Source organism: Poecilia mexicana, unplaced genomic scaffold (genome assembly GCF_051168715.1).
Source record: "Poecilia mexicana isolate PSO_F unplaced genomic scaffold, ASM5116871v1 scaffold_5, whole genome shotgun sequence".
Classification (NCBI taxonomy): Eukaryota; Metazoa; Chordata; class Actinopteri; order Cyprinodontiformes; family Poeciliidae; genus Poecilia; species Poecilia mexicana.
The window spans coordinates 2588373-2607236 of NW_028263374.1; the positions used below are offsets into that span (position 1 = coordinate 2588373).

General features: G+C 38.9%; 1 protein-coding gene across 1 annotated transcript in view; it reads left to right on the top strand.

Moving 5' to 3' along the window:
* The window catches only part of LOC106920143 (eph receptor A8), a 103056-nt gene that overhangs the window by 49645 nt on the left and 34547 nt on the right, over nucleotides 1-18864 (top strand). Inside the window, exons 3-4 of the mRNA XM_088005960.1 lie at nucleotides 18125-18178; nucleotides 18589-18732. Coding sequence (XP_087862086.1) covers nucleotides 18125-18178; nucleotides 18589-18732 — 198 coding nt within the window. The remainder of the gene's footprint in view (nucleotides 1-18124; nucleotides 18179-18588; nucleotides 18733-18864) is intronic.

Here is an 18864-nt window from a genome sequence, read left to right on the forward strand (position 1 = left end):
TCAACTTCAGTGTCTTCTTACAACAGTACTATGTGACTTTTATATATAAAAAATGTTTTTTTTTTTTTTTTTTTTTTTTTTTTTTTACATATTTGTTAAAACTATCACTGTCGTGACAGTATGGCATGAGACAGATAGTCTAAGAAAAAAAAAAGAGCTCCTCTGCCTTCTCTCTATGGACCTGCTGTCAGTTGAACAAACACACTGCTCTGTCACCAACAACCAATCAGAGACAGGAGGAGGGTCTTAGCGCCATCAGTCATCCTCATGTACACATTGGCACCTTGGCCAAGGCTTCCCCGGCTGCATCTTCTTTACATATTTGAAACATTTGGGACCACAGCAAAATCCTTCAACATGTGAACCACAAATAGGCGAGGTTCAACTGTACAGTGTGGAGAAATCAACTATTTCTTTCCAGCATTGATCACTCTCGAGCAACAAGGTGCATTGATACTTAATCATTTTTTTCAGTTATTTTATTATTCTCTTGAATGAATCTTGCTAAAATAGTAAAAGTAGTAGTAACAGGGGAATTTGCTTGTCTGCAAGGTCCAACCAGCTTGCATACATGGATGAGAAGAGGTTCACAATTAATTGTTTTAATCTGGGAATATCAATGATCTGAAAGAGCAGCATCAGTCAGAACCATCAGCAGTGTTTCAGTCTTTGGAAATACCTACTAAATATACTGGTACATTCTGAAAAAGTTAGCCAGAGTTTTTATGCACATCCATCTTGTACAAACCATCAAATTCACTCACCAGACTAATGCAGTGAAAATCAACATAAGCATAAGTAGTTTAGAAATTGCATAAGAAAAACATTTGCTGTGTTTGTTGGAAGTCTGGAGATGGATAAAAATACTCCTTTGACAATATGGCAGCATGTTCAAATGGGGTCAAATTTGTAGTGGCTCTTCTGCTGCAGCAGAATGACAACAAGCACAGGAAATATGTTTAAGGAGTTTATTAAAAATAGGGATATGGTGGGAGGTAAGCACCATCAGGAGGGCAGTCAGAAGTGACTACAAAGGATGGTGCTGGTGCTGTGACCCAGAGTGTGAGGACATTAAATGGCCTGAGCGAGACAGTGACAGTTTTTTGGGAAAGCCCTCTTGCCTGGTGATGTCACCGCGGGCGAGGGGAAATCCAACATGGGGAAATCTTTGGTGATCCGGGTTCACTATTCCGAAAATCTGACTCTTTGACGAATCCGATCCAGAAAAACAGTCATCAGTGATGAGGAATCTGAATCAAGAACCATGAATCAAGATGAGAAAATCCAATGAAATTAAAGTTCATAACGAGAAGCTCGAAATCAGGCATGGAAGGAACACGAGACTTTCGATAATGTGGAGGAGAATGACTGGCAGAGAGAAGCCGATACTGATGGCAGAGCAGGTGCAACACATGGAGTTAATGAGGCGGCGCAGGTGAGTGGGACGTAGTAGATTGCATGGAGATTGTGGAATGGCTGCCAGAGGAGATGAATGACTTTTGATATCTGATGCAGGGTGACAGATAGGATCATGACCAAATTCTCATTTCATTAAACAAAAAGGCTGCTCCTCCTTTTTCTCCACTCTAGTTTGATTCATCAAACTGAAACTATCAGAATCAGACTCACATTGACTGATGCCACACCACCCAAACACCATGCTGCCAGTACCATGCTTTGCTGTGGGTGTTTTTGTACCAAAGACATGGAGTTAAAGTTGAATCTTTGTTGCATCATAGCAAAAGACATTTATGCTCAAGCTTCTGGGAGACTTCAAATCTGCTTTTGGAAAATGTTGGGCTTTATTTCAGTGTAACCATAGAGATGGTCCATGCAAGAAAATTGTTGAGTGCAGATGAGAATCTGGTCCATACAAAACATTTCAGCAGAGCCAACAAGGATCCGTTTCATGGAAATGTGTTCAGAAGCAGTTGTCTCCAGTTAGTGTTTGCAGTTATTTTTCTCTGGTGAGCAGCTATCAGTCGCTAACGGTTCCAGCTAACGTCAGGCTCACTTAGGGTCCGCTGTTGATTTAACTTTTACATCTTATTAGTCGTATTGGGGTCTAACTCCTTATTGTTCAGGTGAGTCTTTGCATTGAATGGAGGGCAACAACTTGGGAACATGAAAATGTGTCTGTTGATTTCGACCCAAGTGTTTATCTTGAAATAATATTTCTTTTAAATATCTTTCTCAATTAATGTATAAGTAGTTTTAGTTAAAATCTAACATTTGGCCCTACTTAGAAAGTCGTACAACTAATTAACACTACACATTGCCTTGAAAACCTCATAACTGAGGTAGTGGCATCATCATGCTGTGGCAATGCTTTTCTAAAACAAAGACGAGTAAACTGATCAGCGTCGACAGGTAGAACGGTGGAGCTGAAGTCAGCAAATAAGGAAGAAAACCTGTTCGCAACAGCAGCACTATACAGCCAGGTTAACAATGTAACGGTTCAGTTTAATACAAATTAATGTTTTGCGATGGCCCAGTCAAAGTTCACACCTAAATCTAACTGAAAATCCACTTGAAATTTGCTCAGAACCGACTAAAAACCACATCGTTTCCCACTAACCGAGATTTTTAGGGCTTTAATTCGCCTCAATGTGACAGAAAAATTCAAGGGTTATGAATGTTTCTTCAGGTATTTAAGCCTTTAAGTTACTAATCTGTATTCCAAACAAGCAAAGGTGAAAGGTTTAAAACTACAATTAAATAAATTTTTCAGCAAACGGTAACAGATGTTAAAGTTTATCTGGGCATAAAATGAGGTTCAGAGCCGTTTCTCCAGAGCCGCCTTCCTTGGGTCAGAGGTGAGCTCAGGCAGGTTTGATGGGAAGAAAACAAAACTGCGTCTGAGTCCCAAACATTTTCAGGAATTCCACATGTGAGAAAAACAGAAAAGAAAAACACACGTCGAACCTCACAGGTTCTTTGATAAATGGATGTTTTGACAGTGTTTTACTATCCCTCTTCAACACCTCCACACACACATTCACACACAATTACAGCTCCTGTATAAGGTCACGCTTTCCCATCCTGACAGTTTGTAGAGTGAGCACTGAACATGCAGGGCTTTCAGCTGCCCTCTGCTGTGGCTGGTCTTAACATGAGAATATACAACTGCAGAAAGAAAAAAATATAGGTTAAAATAACGCATTAGATAAGGTTGACAAAAGAGAAAAATTCTTTAAAAAACTACCTCAGTTTCACAGAATGGTTTTTACGCTCTGTTGAGGTGGCTTTACTGGAAAGAGTTAATACGCTAAACAGGAGATGGAAACACATCCGCCGAATGAATTCTGACCTAGTGAACATCAAATGACTGATCAACTGCATAGTTTCTGTGAAAGAATTTGGTTTCTTTGGCATCCAAAATTAAACCTATGACGTTTGGAAAAGCTGCTTTGGAAAATTATTGATCTGTTTAACAACACTTGAGAAATAAAAAAAAAATAAAACCTTAACATTTTATATCAGTGCAACTGTAGGTTGAACGTAAAAAGTTGTATTCCTGTATTCCTCTATCTGGGATGGGGATCAATTTCCATCAAATTATGCTAAAAATGTCATGGAAGAAAATTACCGGGACAGTTTCTGTTAGTTGGACGAACATTTCCATCATTTCTAAAACTGATTTTTACCGCAATATGAGAGTTTGACAGTTCATTGACAGTTCATTTCTGTTCATCTAAAACTGATATTTTCCATATTTTTTCAAGTGTAACTCCTGGTACTTTCACAAACATGTCTGCTGTTTTACTCGCCTGCTGTCTTAGTTAGCGCCACTTGAAGGTAGCTGTATTTTCCTTCACATGCATCTCCAAACAGCCACACCACTTTTTATCATTGAGTCTTATTTTTCAGCTTAGTTATTTGTTTAAAAAAAAAAATTTTTTTTAAAGTAATTCCAGGAAAATAGGAACATTTTCAACTTGCACTTACTGTTGAGTTAAAGTATGTGTGCTGAGGGTTAGGTCTTTATTAGCACCCTGACCTCTCCCGCATGTCGGTCTCATTCAGATGACATCATGACAGATCACGTCCTCCACTCAAGGGGCTTCTTTCTGTCCAATTTATTCAGGCAATGGTTAGGATGCTCCTGTGCTGTCCCAGGAGCATCTTTCTCTGTTTTTATGTCTCTCTCTCCAACACACACTCACACTCACACACAGTTTCACAGAACTTGTCAAACAGGGGCAGGAAGACTTCATTATCCTCCAGTCCGATCTGTGTTGGCCCTGACAGGTTCATCCACCGGACACCCAACAATCGATACCGCTGACAGTACAGCATTTGTGTGTGCATGTGCGTGTGTATGTGTGTCTTTAGAGTTGGCTGGGAAAACCATAATGATGAACCAAATGAGCTGAAGTGTCAAAAGCACAAAGTATTTTGCCATGACTTTCTCCGTATCCCTATAACCTCATCCATCTCTCTCTTAAACACAGTCATAAAGTTAAAGCTGGTGAACAGACTCTTCCTGAACCTTCAGGACTCACCCACAAAGACAAACGCCTGCAGAGTTTCCAAAGCTGCATGGATATTTCTTTCAGAAAATATCTTGTTTTAGAAGGAGATAACTTTGTTGCGTTGGGGAGGTGTGTTGAGTTGCCATGACAGCCTGAGGTGCAACTGCAGAACACCTTACTATGAACAAGGGTCTTTATTTCTGTGGCCATTCTTCACATTAAAGATCACCTGAAAAATTATGTTTCAGTGAGGCATGAGTGTGCTTAAGTAGTCAGATAAATAGGGCAATTAATCACAAAATAAGAAGTTTGACTTTCATTTTTAAAGTCAGAATCAGCTTCATTTGCAAAGATTGTGTGCACTAGCAAGGAACTTTAACACTAAAATGAAAGACAAAGGAAACAGTACAGTATATATATATATATATATATACATACATACATACATACATATGGTGGTATGCAACCAGAAGTTTACATACACTGACTAAAATTATATTCTCTCTGTCTCAAGTTACGTCGGACCAGACTTCTCTTGTTTTAGGTTGGTTAGGATTAATTGCCATCTGTCAGAACAGAACGATGATAAAACTTTATTTAATGTCAAACAACTGTTTTCAAATTGTAATCATAACAGAATCTACCCAAGTGACTCTGATCACAAGTTTCCAGAGTCCAGTCCTTCATACCTTGTATTGCCCCCGTTCACATCAGTGGCAGCTTGGAGTCTTTGTTGTGGTGGTGGATGAGTCTCTGTGTTTTCTCTGATGGTAAAGCTGCCCAGTCGTCTTGGCAAACAGCCTCCAGCTCCTGGACTGTGCAGCAGGAGCTGCACTTTTGCGCTGTCCCCATAGTGGCTCTATGATGCTGAGGTCAGGAGACTGAGATGACCTCTCCACTTTGTTCTGCTGTGGCCAATGACAGGTCGGCTTGGCCTTGTGTTTTGGATCGTTGTCATGTTGGAACGTCCAAGTACGTCCTGTGTGTAGCTTCCAGGCTGATGAATGCAAATTTTCCTCAAGTATTTTCTGATAAGGCGCTGCATTCATCCTGCTATCAGTTTTGACCAAGTTTCCTGTAACACATTCATCCCTGTGCCTTTGTAGCTTGCACATCCCCAGAGCATCAGTGATCTACTGCCGTGTTTCACAATAGGAATGGTGTATATTTCATCAGAGAGACCTTGTTGGCTCCTCTCCAAAAGTGATGTTTGTGGTTGTGGCCAAAAAATTCAATTTTGGTTTGAAGGTAGCTGTATTTTCCTTCACATGCATCTCCAAACAGCCACACCACTTTTTATCATTGAGTCTTATTTTTCAGCTTAGTTATTTGTGGATTCTTTTTTACATCTCGAACAAATTTCCTGGCAGTTTTTGCTATAGTTTTGGTGTTCTACTGGACTGGTTTTGACAGAATCCCTCTCTTTCCACTTCTTATTTAGAAGTTGAACACTATTGATTGACATTCTCAATTCCTTGGACATATTTTTATATCACTTTCCTGTTTTATACACTTAATTTGCCTTGTCCTGCAGATCCTTTTACAATTTACAAGGGATTGTTTTACCTGCAGGATGGGACACTCTAAATGCTGGAGACCAGGAACAATGACGTTACCGAGATGAAAGTGTCTTCAATCCAGAAATCATCAATAAAGGAATTGGTAGAAGTTAATAACAAGTAGAAAAGGCAGACCTGGTCCAAGAATCCATGAAGCAATAATCAGAGTCTAAGTACCAGAAAGTCGGGTCAGAACCAGAATCAGAGTGACTCACAGTACAGAAGGGGAGAAGACTGGTCATGACTACAACCAGAGACAAGGCAACGGGCCTCTTGAAGACTGTAACAAGGACATGAAAAGACAACCTGAATGAGTTCAGAGTAGGTGTTTCTCTGAGCACAGGAGAGAGCAATGAGTTAATCAACAGGCTGGGGAGGGGCGGGAAGCAGCAGAGCAGCATGACAGAAACCAGAGAAGTCATGACCACAGCACAATGTTTCTGTTTTGTTTGACTCGAAACTAATAAATTGAAACAAAGTAGATTTTATTCTTCTTTTTCACATTACAACTAATTTATTAAACTGTTTACAACTGCATCACAATAACACACTAACACCTGTTATCCCTGTGCTGAACCACATGTCGATATAAAACTCATTTTTCTCTAGAATTTTTTGGAGTTAATCGACTCGATAATGAGCTGAGCTCTGCGAAGCCCTTTGAATTAGACATCTGCCTTTTTTTTTTTCCACCAACAGTTTGTGAGCCTTTCTACTGCATTCAGCAGCCCCATCCTCCAGATCTGATTACACACTTCCACAGCAAATCTTCAGCTAGTCTTTGAACTATCTCTGCTGCCCTCTCGATGACCGTCCAGCGCAGTATAATTGGCTTTACAAGCTCCCATGAGACAGCAGCATGGGGCAACACCTCACAGCTACAGTGGGCTGACTGTAGTGCAAACAGCCCATCTGTGAAAATATGTACTTTCATTAAAAAAACAAAAAAAAAACATGGCATTCTAGACTATTGTTGGGTCCAAACTCCATGGGAGTTACAGAGGAGCTTGTATGAGTGACTTTAGGAGGTTAGACAGAAGGTGTGTGTTGTAGTGGTCCAATACCAGAACTTTTCAAAGGAAGATAATTAAACTGTAGAAACGTCAATCAGAACCATTTAGTATGAGTAGAATGCAGTTTTTATAACAGCTATGTTTTTTACCTATGAATGAAACTGATCTTGACGTGTTGCATGAACTTTTGTGGCCTTTAATCTGTTAAAGTTTTCATCCATAGTTGAAGTGTTTTTTGGTTTTAATTGACCCACTCTGGTCTTCAAAGATCTTATAGGCCCACATGACCTGCTTGTCACTACAGAAATCAATTCCTGATGTCTGAAAACACTCTTGTTTGTGTCCACAAGTCTTCTATGCAGAAGCAAACCAAGGAGAAAATCTGCCAAAGAGTTACATCTGTCACATATGGTGAGCTCCAAAGCACAGCCTGAGAAACGGCGACTGTCAAAGAAAATGATTCTGATTGCTTCTAGGAGACTGAGCTTGTGACAAGCCGTGGAAAAATGGATTTCACTTACTGCATTATCATGTCATGTGTCACTTGCGCACAAGGAATGGTTTCAGCTTTCACCAATCTCTTGACCTTGGAATCTCTGAGGAAAACGGTTGTGAAAATGTTTGAGATGACTGTGTTGACTACAGTCAGCTACCACGTTTCAGAAGTCTATCACTCCAGATCATTTAAGCCCACACTCTTTGCCAGTATGTATTTTATTATTTCCGCCCCACTTCCTCAGATTAATTCAATGCTAAATCAAAGCTAACCAGTTCAGCCATTACCTGGCAGGACTTCTCCAGGTATTATAATCCAGTCCCCAGCCTTGGTGCTGGGCCGACTGTCCTACTGTTTCAGATGTGTCCCTCTTACACATCTGAGCACTGATGACATCTTGTGTGGCCCCCGGTAATTGTTCACCTCATCCAACAATAGATGTTTAGATAAATTAGGGACAGAGACGGGCCACTTCAATTCCCGAGGGTCAATCTGCTGCATGTTTTAGATGTTTTCCTGCTTAAACACACCTGACTTAAAGAAGTGCCTAAATCACAGGTGTCAAACTCCAGTCCTCGAGGGCCGGTGTCCTGCAACTTTTAGATGTGCCTCTGCTGCACCACACCTGAATAGAATAATTAGGTCATAAGCAGGACTCTGGTGAACTTACCTACACAAGGAGGAGGTAATTAAGCCATTTCATTCCAGTGTTTTGTACCTGTGGTACATCTAAAAACTGCAGGAGACCGGCCCTCGAGGACTGGAGTTTGACACCCCTCGCCTAAATGTTCATCTCCTTCATTTTTTTTAGATTCATTGAACTTAATCAGATGTTACAGGAACATAGCTACTTTTAATGATGGACATTTCAAGTAGGGCTGTAATGATTCATTGAATGATTCGAGTACCTGCATTATTAAAAATCAAATGACAAATGGTCTGCCTCAATGCTTCATTAAATGATCTTTTACTGTTAAATGTGTTAAATGTGTTGATAATTATTTGTGTTGCACAACGCTTTAACTTCTGCTAATGAATAGTTGACGACTGCTAAGTGCTATTAGCATAAAAAAATACCGTCTCTTCTCTAGACATGGCTGCTTTCAACATTCTGTCCGGGGCATCCACGGAACTTAATTGTGGATTGATTTGATTGATTGATTAATCAAATTGATTGATAAAAATCTCCAGGTTTTCATTGTTTTTCAAGGACTAAATTGATTTCCTTAAATCTATTTTTGTTCTTCAGAGCTGCTGCCGGGTGGCTGGTTTGGGGCAAACCTCAGCAGTTTTCTGGATGTTTGTTCCAGATTAGAGCAGCATAAAAACTGAATGCTGCTCTTCTTTGATTCTGGTTCTGAGAAGTGGACTAGAACCAGAACACCTGAGCGGTCTGGTAGGTTAAAACAGTGACAACAGGTCTGTAATATATTTTGGTAGTTGTATGGTCTCACAGTTGTCAATGCAAATCATAGCAGAAACTAAGCAAAGAAGGCAAATATTTGTAGACTTTGAGAATAGATAGCGGTAAAGGATGAACCTGAGGGGAAAGACATTTAAAAAAATCATTTTGTTACCCTGTTGACAGGTGAGGCTGCCACTGATCTGCCTGCAAGAAAATGAATCTCAGCAAACAGCAGATATATACAATCAAAGTCTCTATGTCAATAAATACAGTGCCTTGATCAAGTAGCGCACATCTCTAAATCTCTGACTGGTTGCTGGGAGACTGAAGGAAATGGCTTTCAGGCAACAGTCAAAATAAAGGAAAAGGAGGAAGAGAAGAATGATAGCAGAATATCACAGAATCTAATTATACAATAGTGCAACTCCTATTAAACAGCTTAGAAGCCTCAGTGGATGACAAAGAAAGAGAGTTTATTTTTGTTCAAATAATTCTTTCTAAATGCTCTTGTTCAGGTATGAAAACAGAATGTTGTGCCAAGTGAAGCTTTTTGCACACGATGGGATGCCTAGCGAACCCGAACCTGAAATATGAGCTGATTTAAATCCTGGGTGTGTGAGCTTCCCCACAGTGAGGCTGAAACTGATGGTAGAGGAGCAGGAACCAAATGAACATTAAACCTTTTCAGCTTCAGTGTTGCAAACAATTTAACTAAAAAAACAATATAACACATTTAAAAATATTCAGAACTCTTGTTTCATGAGTGTGCACACACTTTAACTAATACTTTGCTGCAGCATCTTTTGATACATGTTTAGCATTTAGTGTTCTTTGGTAGGAATCTGTCAGCATAGCATATCTTGACTTTGTTCTGCCGACTCAGCCTGGTTTGTGACGAATGTTTCACAAACCTGTCAGACGCTACTCAGATTTTGTTCTTGGTTCGTCAGCAAGGCTATTGTAAAATTTTTAATTTTCTAAAAATGAGTTTGATGAAAAAAAAAATAAAATAAATATATATATATATATATATATATATATATATATATATATATATATATATATATATATATATATATATACCCTTATTTTATTATATATATATATAAACTATGAAATGTATATTATTTCACTTGAATGTTTTGGATCAGAACTGACTCGTATTTGAAAATATTCCTACATTCAGTCACTTTGACCGAAAAAAAAATAAATAAATGTTCTCCTGTCTGGAACAAGATTATTTTGATATTTTGATACTTTGGAATGTCAGGAATATCCAACTATAGAAGCTGAACTTTATTTCAGGTTTATCAAGTACACTAAAATATAACGTGTTCAGTGGACATATTAGTTCAGGGTGATATGACTAATTTCATGTCGGTTAACGTGATGTGTCCAGGAGCAAATTATGTTTCCAAACAAAGAAATCACGACAAAGTCCTGAAGCAAATGTTAATTCAATGTTAATTCTTTTTTTTTTTACAAGTCGATCTTTCTTGGTGTTCATGTTGAAAAGCCCTGACTGAGACTCATTAAAGGGGCTGATTTTGTGTGGCTTGCTAATTTAACTGAGCGTTAGATCAAACACTGTTCTATTTCCAGTACATCAAAACAATTTTAATCAGTTCGGCTTCAGTCAAAATCACTTTGACAACGAATCCTCTTTCTTCTAACTCATTCAACTATCCAGAAATTCCCTTGAATTTTCATTGCCTCCGTTTACAGCCTTTGATTCTTTATTGTTGTTGTTGTTGTCGTTTCGTCCTGCTTTGTGGTCCCAGCATTCCTGGCGGGTAAAAACTATTCCACTCACTGTAATATTTTCATCGTTTTTCCATCACATGCAGACACTGTCCTGTAAAAAAAAAAAAGAAAGGGAAAATGAAACATCTTTGAAAAGATGGCAATTACACCATCTCATCCACTGATCCCAGACCAGTGCAATTAACACTTCCATTCCAGAAAGGTTATCACTGTCAGAGAGCCCAAACAGACATGGCTGTACACACACACACACACCCACACGCACACACACACACACACACACGCAAAGTTATTAAGTCTTTTCTGGTTGTGTAGCTGATAATGTAAGAGCCAGAAAGGTGTTGGCCAGGTCCTGATATTTCCACAGAGTTAATATGCAGACCTGTTACTTTACATAAAGTGGAGCATCAAGCCTGGAAATGCCACCTCCAAACCTACCGTGACATACACACACATGCATGCATTACCCCCACACCGTTTTGCCTCACCTTTAGTTACTTTCTCGTCGTCCTCCTCTCCGTTTCCTGTCCCTGTTCTCCCTCTGCCTGTAAGCTCTGAAGAAGCTCCCATCACATGCACTAATCTGAAATTAGATCTTTCAAAGAAGACACCGTTCATCAGCTTTGTCTCCCTCTTTGATGCCTCTCCTTGTAAAAAAAAAAAAAAAAAGGAAAAAAAAAATACTTGTCTGTTGCTTCTGCATGATTAGAGTAAGACAAGGGCAAAGAAAAAACAGTTAGGGAGGTAGAAGAAGGCAAAGATGCAATGCAGTGTGATGTCATGATCGTTAGCTTAACCAATCGGCCTCCGCGACGGAGGAATTAGAACAGAGCAGCGAACTCTGAGATGGTTTTTCTGTGTTTTTCTCCAGAACCTTGAAATGCTTCCCATGGAGCCACGACCCAGCTGCATGGTCCTACTGAGGAAAATAACTTGTTGCCCAAATTCTGGTTATCCATGGCCTCATCCATCCTCTCCTCAGTGCAGCTTAGTTACCCTTCCTCCTTTTCAGAAAACACCAGTTGTGATGTCACCACCGCCATGCTTCATGGTTGGGATGGGATGGTGTCCTGGGGTTTGAACTCATCCTTCCTCTTCTTCAAGGCCTCAAATTTCTTTTAAGTCATATTTGATATATATCCCATTTTTATAACAACTCAAGATATTGCAATTACTAGATTGTGCGGTAACATTTTATTTGAAGGGGGTTGAATAAGACAAAGTTGGCTAATGAAGACATGCTACGAGTGTGGAGGATGATAATAAGGACCAGCCACCAGAGAAAGACCAAAGAGAAAGAAGCAGATGAAATATTCCCCAAGAAAATTAGGTAAGTCGTTTTTGTGTTAATATTTTCACCATGTGAAGTGGGGTGGGACAGCCAGGTAAGTGGGGGATGGGGAGCAGGAATCAACATTCACCAGCTGAGTTAAGTTACGTTTTAGACAACTAAAACTGATGTTAAATCTATTTCTTTATTAATAAGATTCTTGCAAACAACCCTAAGTTAGAGTATCTGGTTAGAAATAATTTAGAATGCTCATTAAGTAAAAAGATGCATTCATGTGCCTAAAACTATATGTTAAATGATGCATTTGAATAACAGTGGCAGTCTGTCTGAACAGACAAATATTTGATCAGAATAATTTTGTTCAGCTCCAGTTATTATTCCACTTGTATTAAGAAATAATTGTATTGCACTTTATAACAACCAGACATGTTAACTAGGCATTTGTCTGCCTAGTTAACAGACAAATGTTAACTAGGCAGTTAACATTTGTCTGCCACTGTCCCTTGCTGACAGTGTGCAGCAAGGGACATTTTTGAAATGGTATTTAAATTAATGCTGGAATATGATGACATTGTTTTTTGTTTTTGTTCTTTTTTTAAGTGACCACAATGAATTGAGTCATCACCAACTATGAGAATGTCCAGAAGAGATTCACCAAGTTTGAATTCATGAAAAGGCTTTCGCCATGATTAACTATTGCAAGAACAGCTGTAATTTCTGAGCATTTCTGGACACATTCAAAGAGCTGCTTCCAGGAAATGAAGACAAGAAGAAGATTTCCTGTTTTCAGAGCATTACAGGAAGACTATTACGAAGGAGATGGCTGACATAATCAAAGCCAAAAATGTTACTGTTGAAAGAACCTATTTTCTTAAGTTAAAGAATAAGTAATTTTGTTTTAGTTTTCAATCAGTATTTCAGAGTAACAATATACTGACCAGACGTTAAACCCTCTGTTATCTTAGAACAAGTTATCTTTTGTTTTATTCCAATGTACAAAGGGTTTGTTCTACAGTTATGATGGTAGTTATAAGTAGTCCAGTGTGTTTCACTTCATTTGATGTAAAACTTAATATCAATAACTCTTAGCATTGCATTTGACACTGTAATACTAAATTACATCTTTATAATTGCTGCTACTAGTTTCAATTTACTTGAGGTAAAAGTTAATATTAATGACACTGTAATAACACTTAATGACATATTCATAACTGGTGCTACTTGTTCCACTTTAGTTGATGTAAAAGAAATTGTTAATGAGTCTGTTATTAAATCATTTGACAGTGTAGTAAAGCTTAGTGAAATCTTTATTGCTTGTCCTACTTGTTTTGCTTTATTTCAGGGAGCGGAAATATTTATCATTGTTTTGTTAAATCTTTTGCTAGTGTAATAATTAAATCATTATGACTACTATTATGACAAATTTATGTTAGATCATGATTTCTTGGTTAATGACAAGTTATCATAATGAAGACATTTTGAATAATGTCAACTTTGTATTAAAAGTGTCATAATTTACCGAATGAAGCTTTATGACAACAGTCATAAATATTCATGAAGACTTATTGATGTTCATGACAGGTGTTATGTCATGTTTATGACAGTGTCATGACAGTCTTATTCAACTCCCTTCAAATAAAGTGTTACTGATTGTGCTACAGAATAATCTTTGTAGCTGGGAAATACAATGTACTGCCCCATTAAAGACATTCATAACTCAAAATTTCTGACATTGATTCCTTTCAACTTCATGTCGTGTGTGAGCTGTTTTGTTCCTCCTCTACCACATTAGGTTTTTCCTGATGAGAAATTGGACATTTTTTTTAATCAATTCGACAGGAAAATATACACTCAGTTCAGTCTGCTGCGCTTTGAACACATTCTTTTAGCCGTTTGTTTCTAGGGAACAAGGATACATAGATTTTCTGTATTGTTTAGCGCAGAACAACTCCGGTTCGGCCATCAACAGAGTTGAAGTAAATGGTGCAAGAAAACTGAAAAACTGGTTGTGAGTACACTGATGGTAAGACGGCATAATGAGGGAGATAGGAAGGTTATACACTCCACTAATTAGCCAGGGTCTTCACAAGTTCAAGGACAGTTTCAATTTAGCTGATAAAGATGAGAGGATGAGGGAGAATAAAGGCTGAAATGAGTCCTGCACCTTAATTATCCCTGTGGTCTTTGGCTCGTAGTGCCTGAGAGGCTGTGTGAGAGTCTCGGCCCAGCCTGCTGGGGGCCAGGAGGTTTGGGGTTAGCGAGGGTGGAGGGTTTCTGTGGAGAATCCCAAGCGTCTCATCCAGGCTGAGTTCAGCAGGGATCATCCCACAGCTTCCAGGAGTCCAGGCTTTCCCTTTCAATTACTCCACCTTCCTTACAAGGCTGCTCAAACACAAGAGAGTCATCTGCAACACCAGGGTTAAACAAGCAGAGATGTCCTCCATCATGCCTGCACTTCTACATGCCCCAGTGAATAAGGCAGAGAAAATTAACAGAGATACGTAGAGAGCCAGAATTAAAGGTTTCTTATCTACCCCCAAAGGAACAGTCCCCATGCCGTAGGGTACAGTTGTTGGAATAACCCCCAGCAATTATAGTTTTACCATTAATAACCTTAAAATTGAGGGAAATCCTCCAACCTCATGAGAGAGATGTAAGCTCTTGGTAAATTACCAAACATTCATGTAGGTGTTTTCACACCTGGTCATCCAAAGTTGGGGACAAAAATTTATTTAAATTTGTTACATTTTCAGCTGGTGTGGTTCTTTTTTTTTGCACTGTGTCAAATGAACCAAAACTTAAAAAAAAAACAAACAAAAAAAAAACAAACATGTTCCCCTCCCGCCTGTGGTGGCGCTGTACTAAGAACCACTGAAGGAAAAAAAAAAAACACTTCCAAAGACGCTGAGCGCAACTTCTTCACCAAATGTAAACAGAAATGGAGTGGTGTCAGATTTTTAGTGGCTGTAAAATCTAACACACTTAGACTCATGTGTTTGTTTTGGTTGCGTTTACCTGTAATGCCCTGACTTACACTCCACTTCCTGCTTTTCACATTCAAACCACGCCAGAGTTCACTTCAGTCGAACCTAGATCTATGGTTGTAGGCAGACCAGAGTTCACTTTTTTGGTTTGCATCAAAGTTCAATTGATCTTTCAAACCAACCAGAGATTCTAGACAAACTGGAGTTTGACTAAAGCAGACTAAACTCTTAGACTGAAGTTACCCGAATCGCATCACCCTTCCCCTCGAGTGAAACCCATAGTGAAGATTTGGACACAATTTCTATTGAAGCTGAAACTGTTTTCTCTATTGAGAAAAGGAAATTAAAAATTGATTGCTTCCACCTCTTATTCAAACCCCTTCAAAATGTGCAAATCTCTTAAAACCACAGTCATTCTTAGTATAACAGAAATATTATTTTAATATTACAGTATTTAATGGAGGAAATGATAAAAACTACAGGCAACATTCTAGTTTTTACAACTTTAATACATTTGAGGAAACTGATTGCCTTAAATCATGTTAGAAACATTTAAATATTTATTTAACGCTCATTTAAAAACACACATTTTGAGGTTTTTGCTTTTCTTTCATTTAATAATTGGGAAGGGAAGTATAATTTGAATTTTAACTACCTGCCAGTGATACTGTGTCATATAAAATTAGTTCTTGCACTTTAGCTGAATTTGAGACAAAGTTTTAACATGTAAACAGTTTTTACTTCTGATCTGTCAGCACAAATCTAAGAGCATTTCTTACAGGAATGAAAATCAACTCGATTAAATCTACCTGTAAACATCACACATAAACTGCAACCAGACAGCCTGGTTACACGCCTGGATATGTTCTAAAAATTCCTCTATTGTTTGTGAGCTTCAGATTAACACGCCAATTTTTAGCAAAGCCGATGACTGTTTGTTTATTTCCAATCATATTTCATAAAATCCAAGTGTACGTCTAAATCTACAATAATAAACGAATCATATGTTATAGTTTTACACGAAAAAATATCTCCATATCTTACCCCGACATAAAGACGATTCAAGCTTTTGATTTCTTGCGGTTTCTTGTTCAATATTTCCGGTGTGGTGTGACATACATGTTACCACAGTGATGCAGTGACATACAGTCCTGCTCACCATTATTGGCACCCATGAAGTTTAAGTACATATAATGGAATATTTGCTGAAGGAAATTCATCAAGTGAAATAACATTTTACTGCTGATAGCTTGTGCTTGATGCAAAACAGCAAATGACAAAAAAACATTTAAAAAGATAAACATTATGAGGAAAACAAAGAAAAACATCATTTTTACCATGCCAATGGTATTGGCACCCTTTGCTGCAAATCAATATGAAAACCCAATTTGGCTCACCTGTTGCAAATCACACATAAAGATCACTTGTGATGGACTGCCTCCACACATGTGACATGAATTAACCACTGAATAATCATGTTGGTGCTTTAGAAGCCACCTGTTAGTTCATCTCCACATGTGACAATGGTAAAGACAAAGGAGCTGTCTGAGGACATCAGAAATGCTGTTATTTGCAAGCACAAGACCTCCAAAGGGTATAAAGCCATCTCCAAAGACCTTGGTACCCTGTTTCAATGGTGTGTAATGTTAAGAAGTTTTCCAGGCATGGAACGGTCAAGAACCTCCCTGGACGTGGGGGGAAGAGAAAAATTGATGGCAGAAGTCTTCAACGGTTGGTGTGAATGGTGGAAAAAACACCATGTCTAACATCTAAAGACCAGCCTGGAGCAGTCTGCTGTGATTGTTTCAACAAGTACCATACGCCGCACACTAAACAAAGTGGGGCTTTATGGGCGGAGGCCAAGGAAGACCCCATTGCTGAAGAAAAGACATAAAAAAGAACGTTTGATCTTCGACAAAGAGAACCTGGACAAACCTCAAACCTTCTGGGACAACGTTTTATAGACAGATGAAACAAGTGGAGCTTTTTGGTAAATCACACAATATGTTTACAGACGGCGAAATGCCAGCAGGCAAGCATGGTGGAGGATTCATAATGCTGAGGGGCTGCTTTGCGGCATCTGGTACTGGAGGCCTTGACCGTATCACAGGCATCATGAAATCAGAAGATTATCAAGGAATTCTAGAGTGAAATGTCTTGCCCAGTGTAAGGAAACTTGGTTTGCGGTGAAGATCCTGGGTCCTCCAGCAAGACAACGACCCATAGCACACCTCCAAAAGCAGGCAGGCCTGGTTGAAAGGGAAAAAATGGACTGTTTTAAAATGGCCAGCAATGAGTCTTGATCTCAGTCCAATTGAAAATCTTTGGGTGGAGCTGAAATCTGAAATCTGCCATTGGAGAAAGAAAACCCGCAAATCTACAAGAGCTTGAGCATATTGCAAAAGAAGTGTGAGAGAAAATACCACCCGAGAAGCTCAAGAAGCTTATAGATGAATATAAGAAACGTTTGGAGGCTGTCATTGCTGCCAAAGGCTGTGCAACCAAATATTAAAGAAGGGTGTCAATATTAGTGCACATGCTGGTTTTCTGTTTTGTCCTTTGGAATTAAAATATTTATGTTGAAATAGTAATTGTCTTTGTTAAATTACTTTGGACCTCAAATTGAAAGATCCTCCTGATATAAGTTTTGAACATTTCCATTTATTTCTGAAGATATTCACTCAGCTATGCAAATCATGAAGGGGTGCCAATAATGGTGAGCAGGACCATAATTGAATTGGTGCCCACCAGAAGCATTCAGTAAACAATAGAAATCTAATCACCTACACGAGGGCCATCTAATTAAAGGGAAATGTGTCCTGCTGGAATAGCATTAAGTGAATTTCAACGCTTATAAAATGTTGAACAAACAACTTCATGTCCTCAGTCTCGTTTTCCAGAGCTCCAACCAGGAATTCAACTGCATATTTTAAAAAGCTCATTTTCTATTGAAGCTGCTATTTTGGGACCGTGAGGGGAAAAAAACAGCAAAACAATAAAGTTGTGGTTTAGGAGAATGCAGGAGAATCAATGTGGGGAAATATGAATCTCTGCATGATTTGCTGCATGATGTCAATTGGAGAAACCGTGATTAACCAGCGGCCATGTTCTTTTCTCTTTCCTTTTTATTTTTGCAGTGGGATGCCATTAATGAGATGGACGAGTATTTTACCCCCATTCACACGTACCAGGTATGTTCTGCACAGCGCTCACAGCTTGTGTTTGGGTCCGATACATTTCTTAACAACTTCAACATCGTCACCTTTTCTCAAACAATGGCCCAAGTAATTTTTTTTGCCAAAAATGATGTATTTGCAAAAAATTTTTTTTTTTTCCCAAAAAAACCACTTAAACCATTATTTTAGGAAGGTGACGATAAGTTGCTGTAATGAGAGGACAACTTATTTTAGTACCAAAGAGTCAAGAGCAGCATCTGCAGTAGCTATGATGTCAACTGCTCACAAACCTTTAACAAACTTTAACTTCAAACATCCTGAACTATCCCTCAAGGGGTTACGTACCTTTTTGTTTTTTCTTTAGGTTATCACACGTAATGTTGCCTTTGGTAGTGATCTTACAATGGCGTTGTCCTCTGCATTAGGTGTGTAACGTGATGAGCCCCAGTCAGAACAACTGGCTGAGGTCCAGCTGGATCCCTCGAGAAGGAGCCAGGAGGATCTACATTGAGGTCAAGTTCACCCTGAGAGACTGTAACAGCATGCCTGGAGTTCTGGGAACCTGCAAGGTAGTGCACTCTGTCAACCAATCCAGCAGCGAGAAAATCAAACTTAACTCTTACTAGGATCTGATGATGATTTTAAAATTGGACTATTTTGGAAGGGCTTGAGTGCGACATCTGGCTCATTGACTGCTGCAG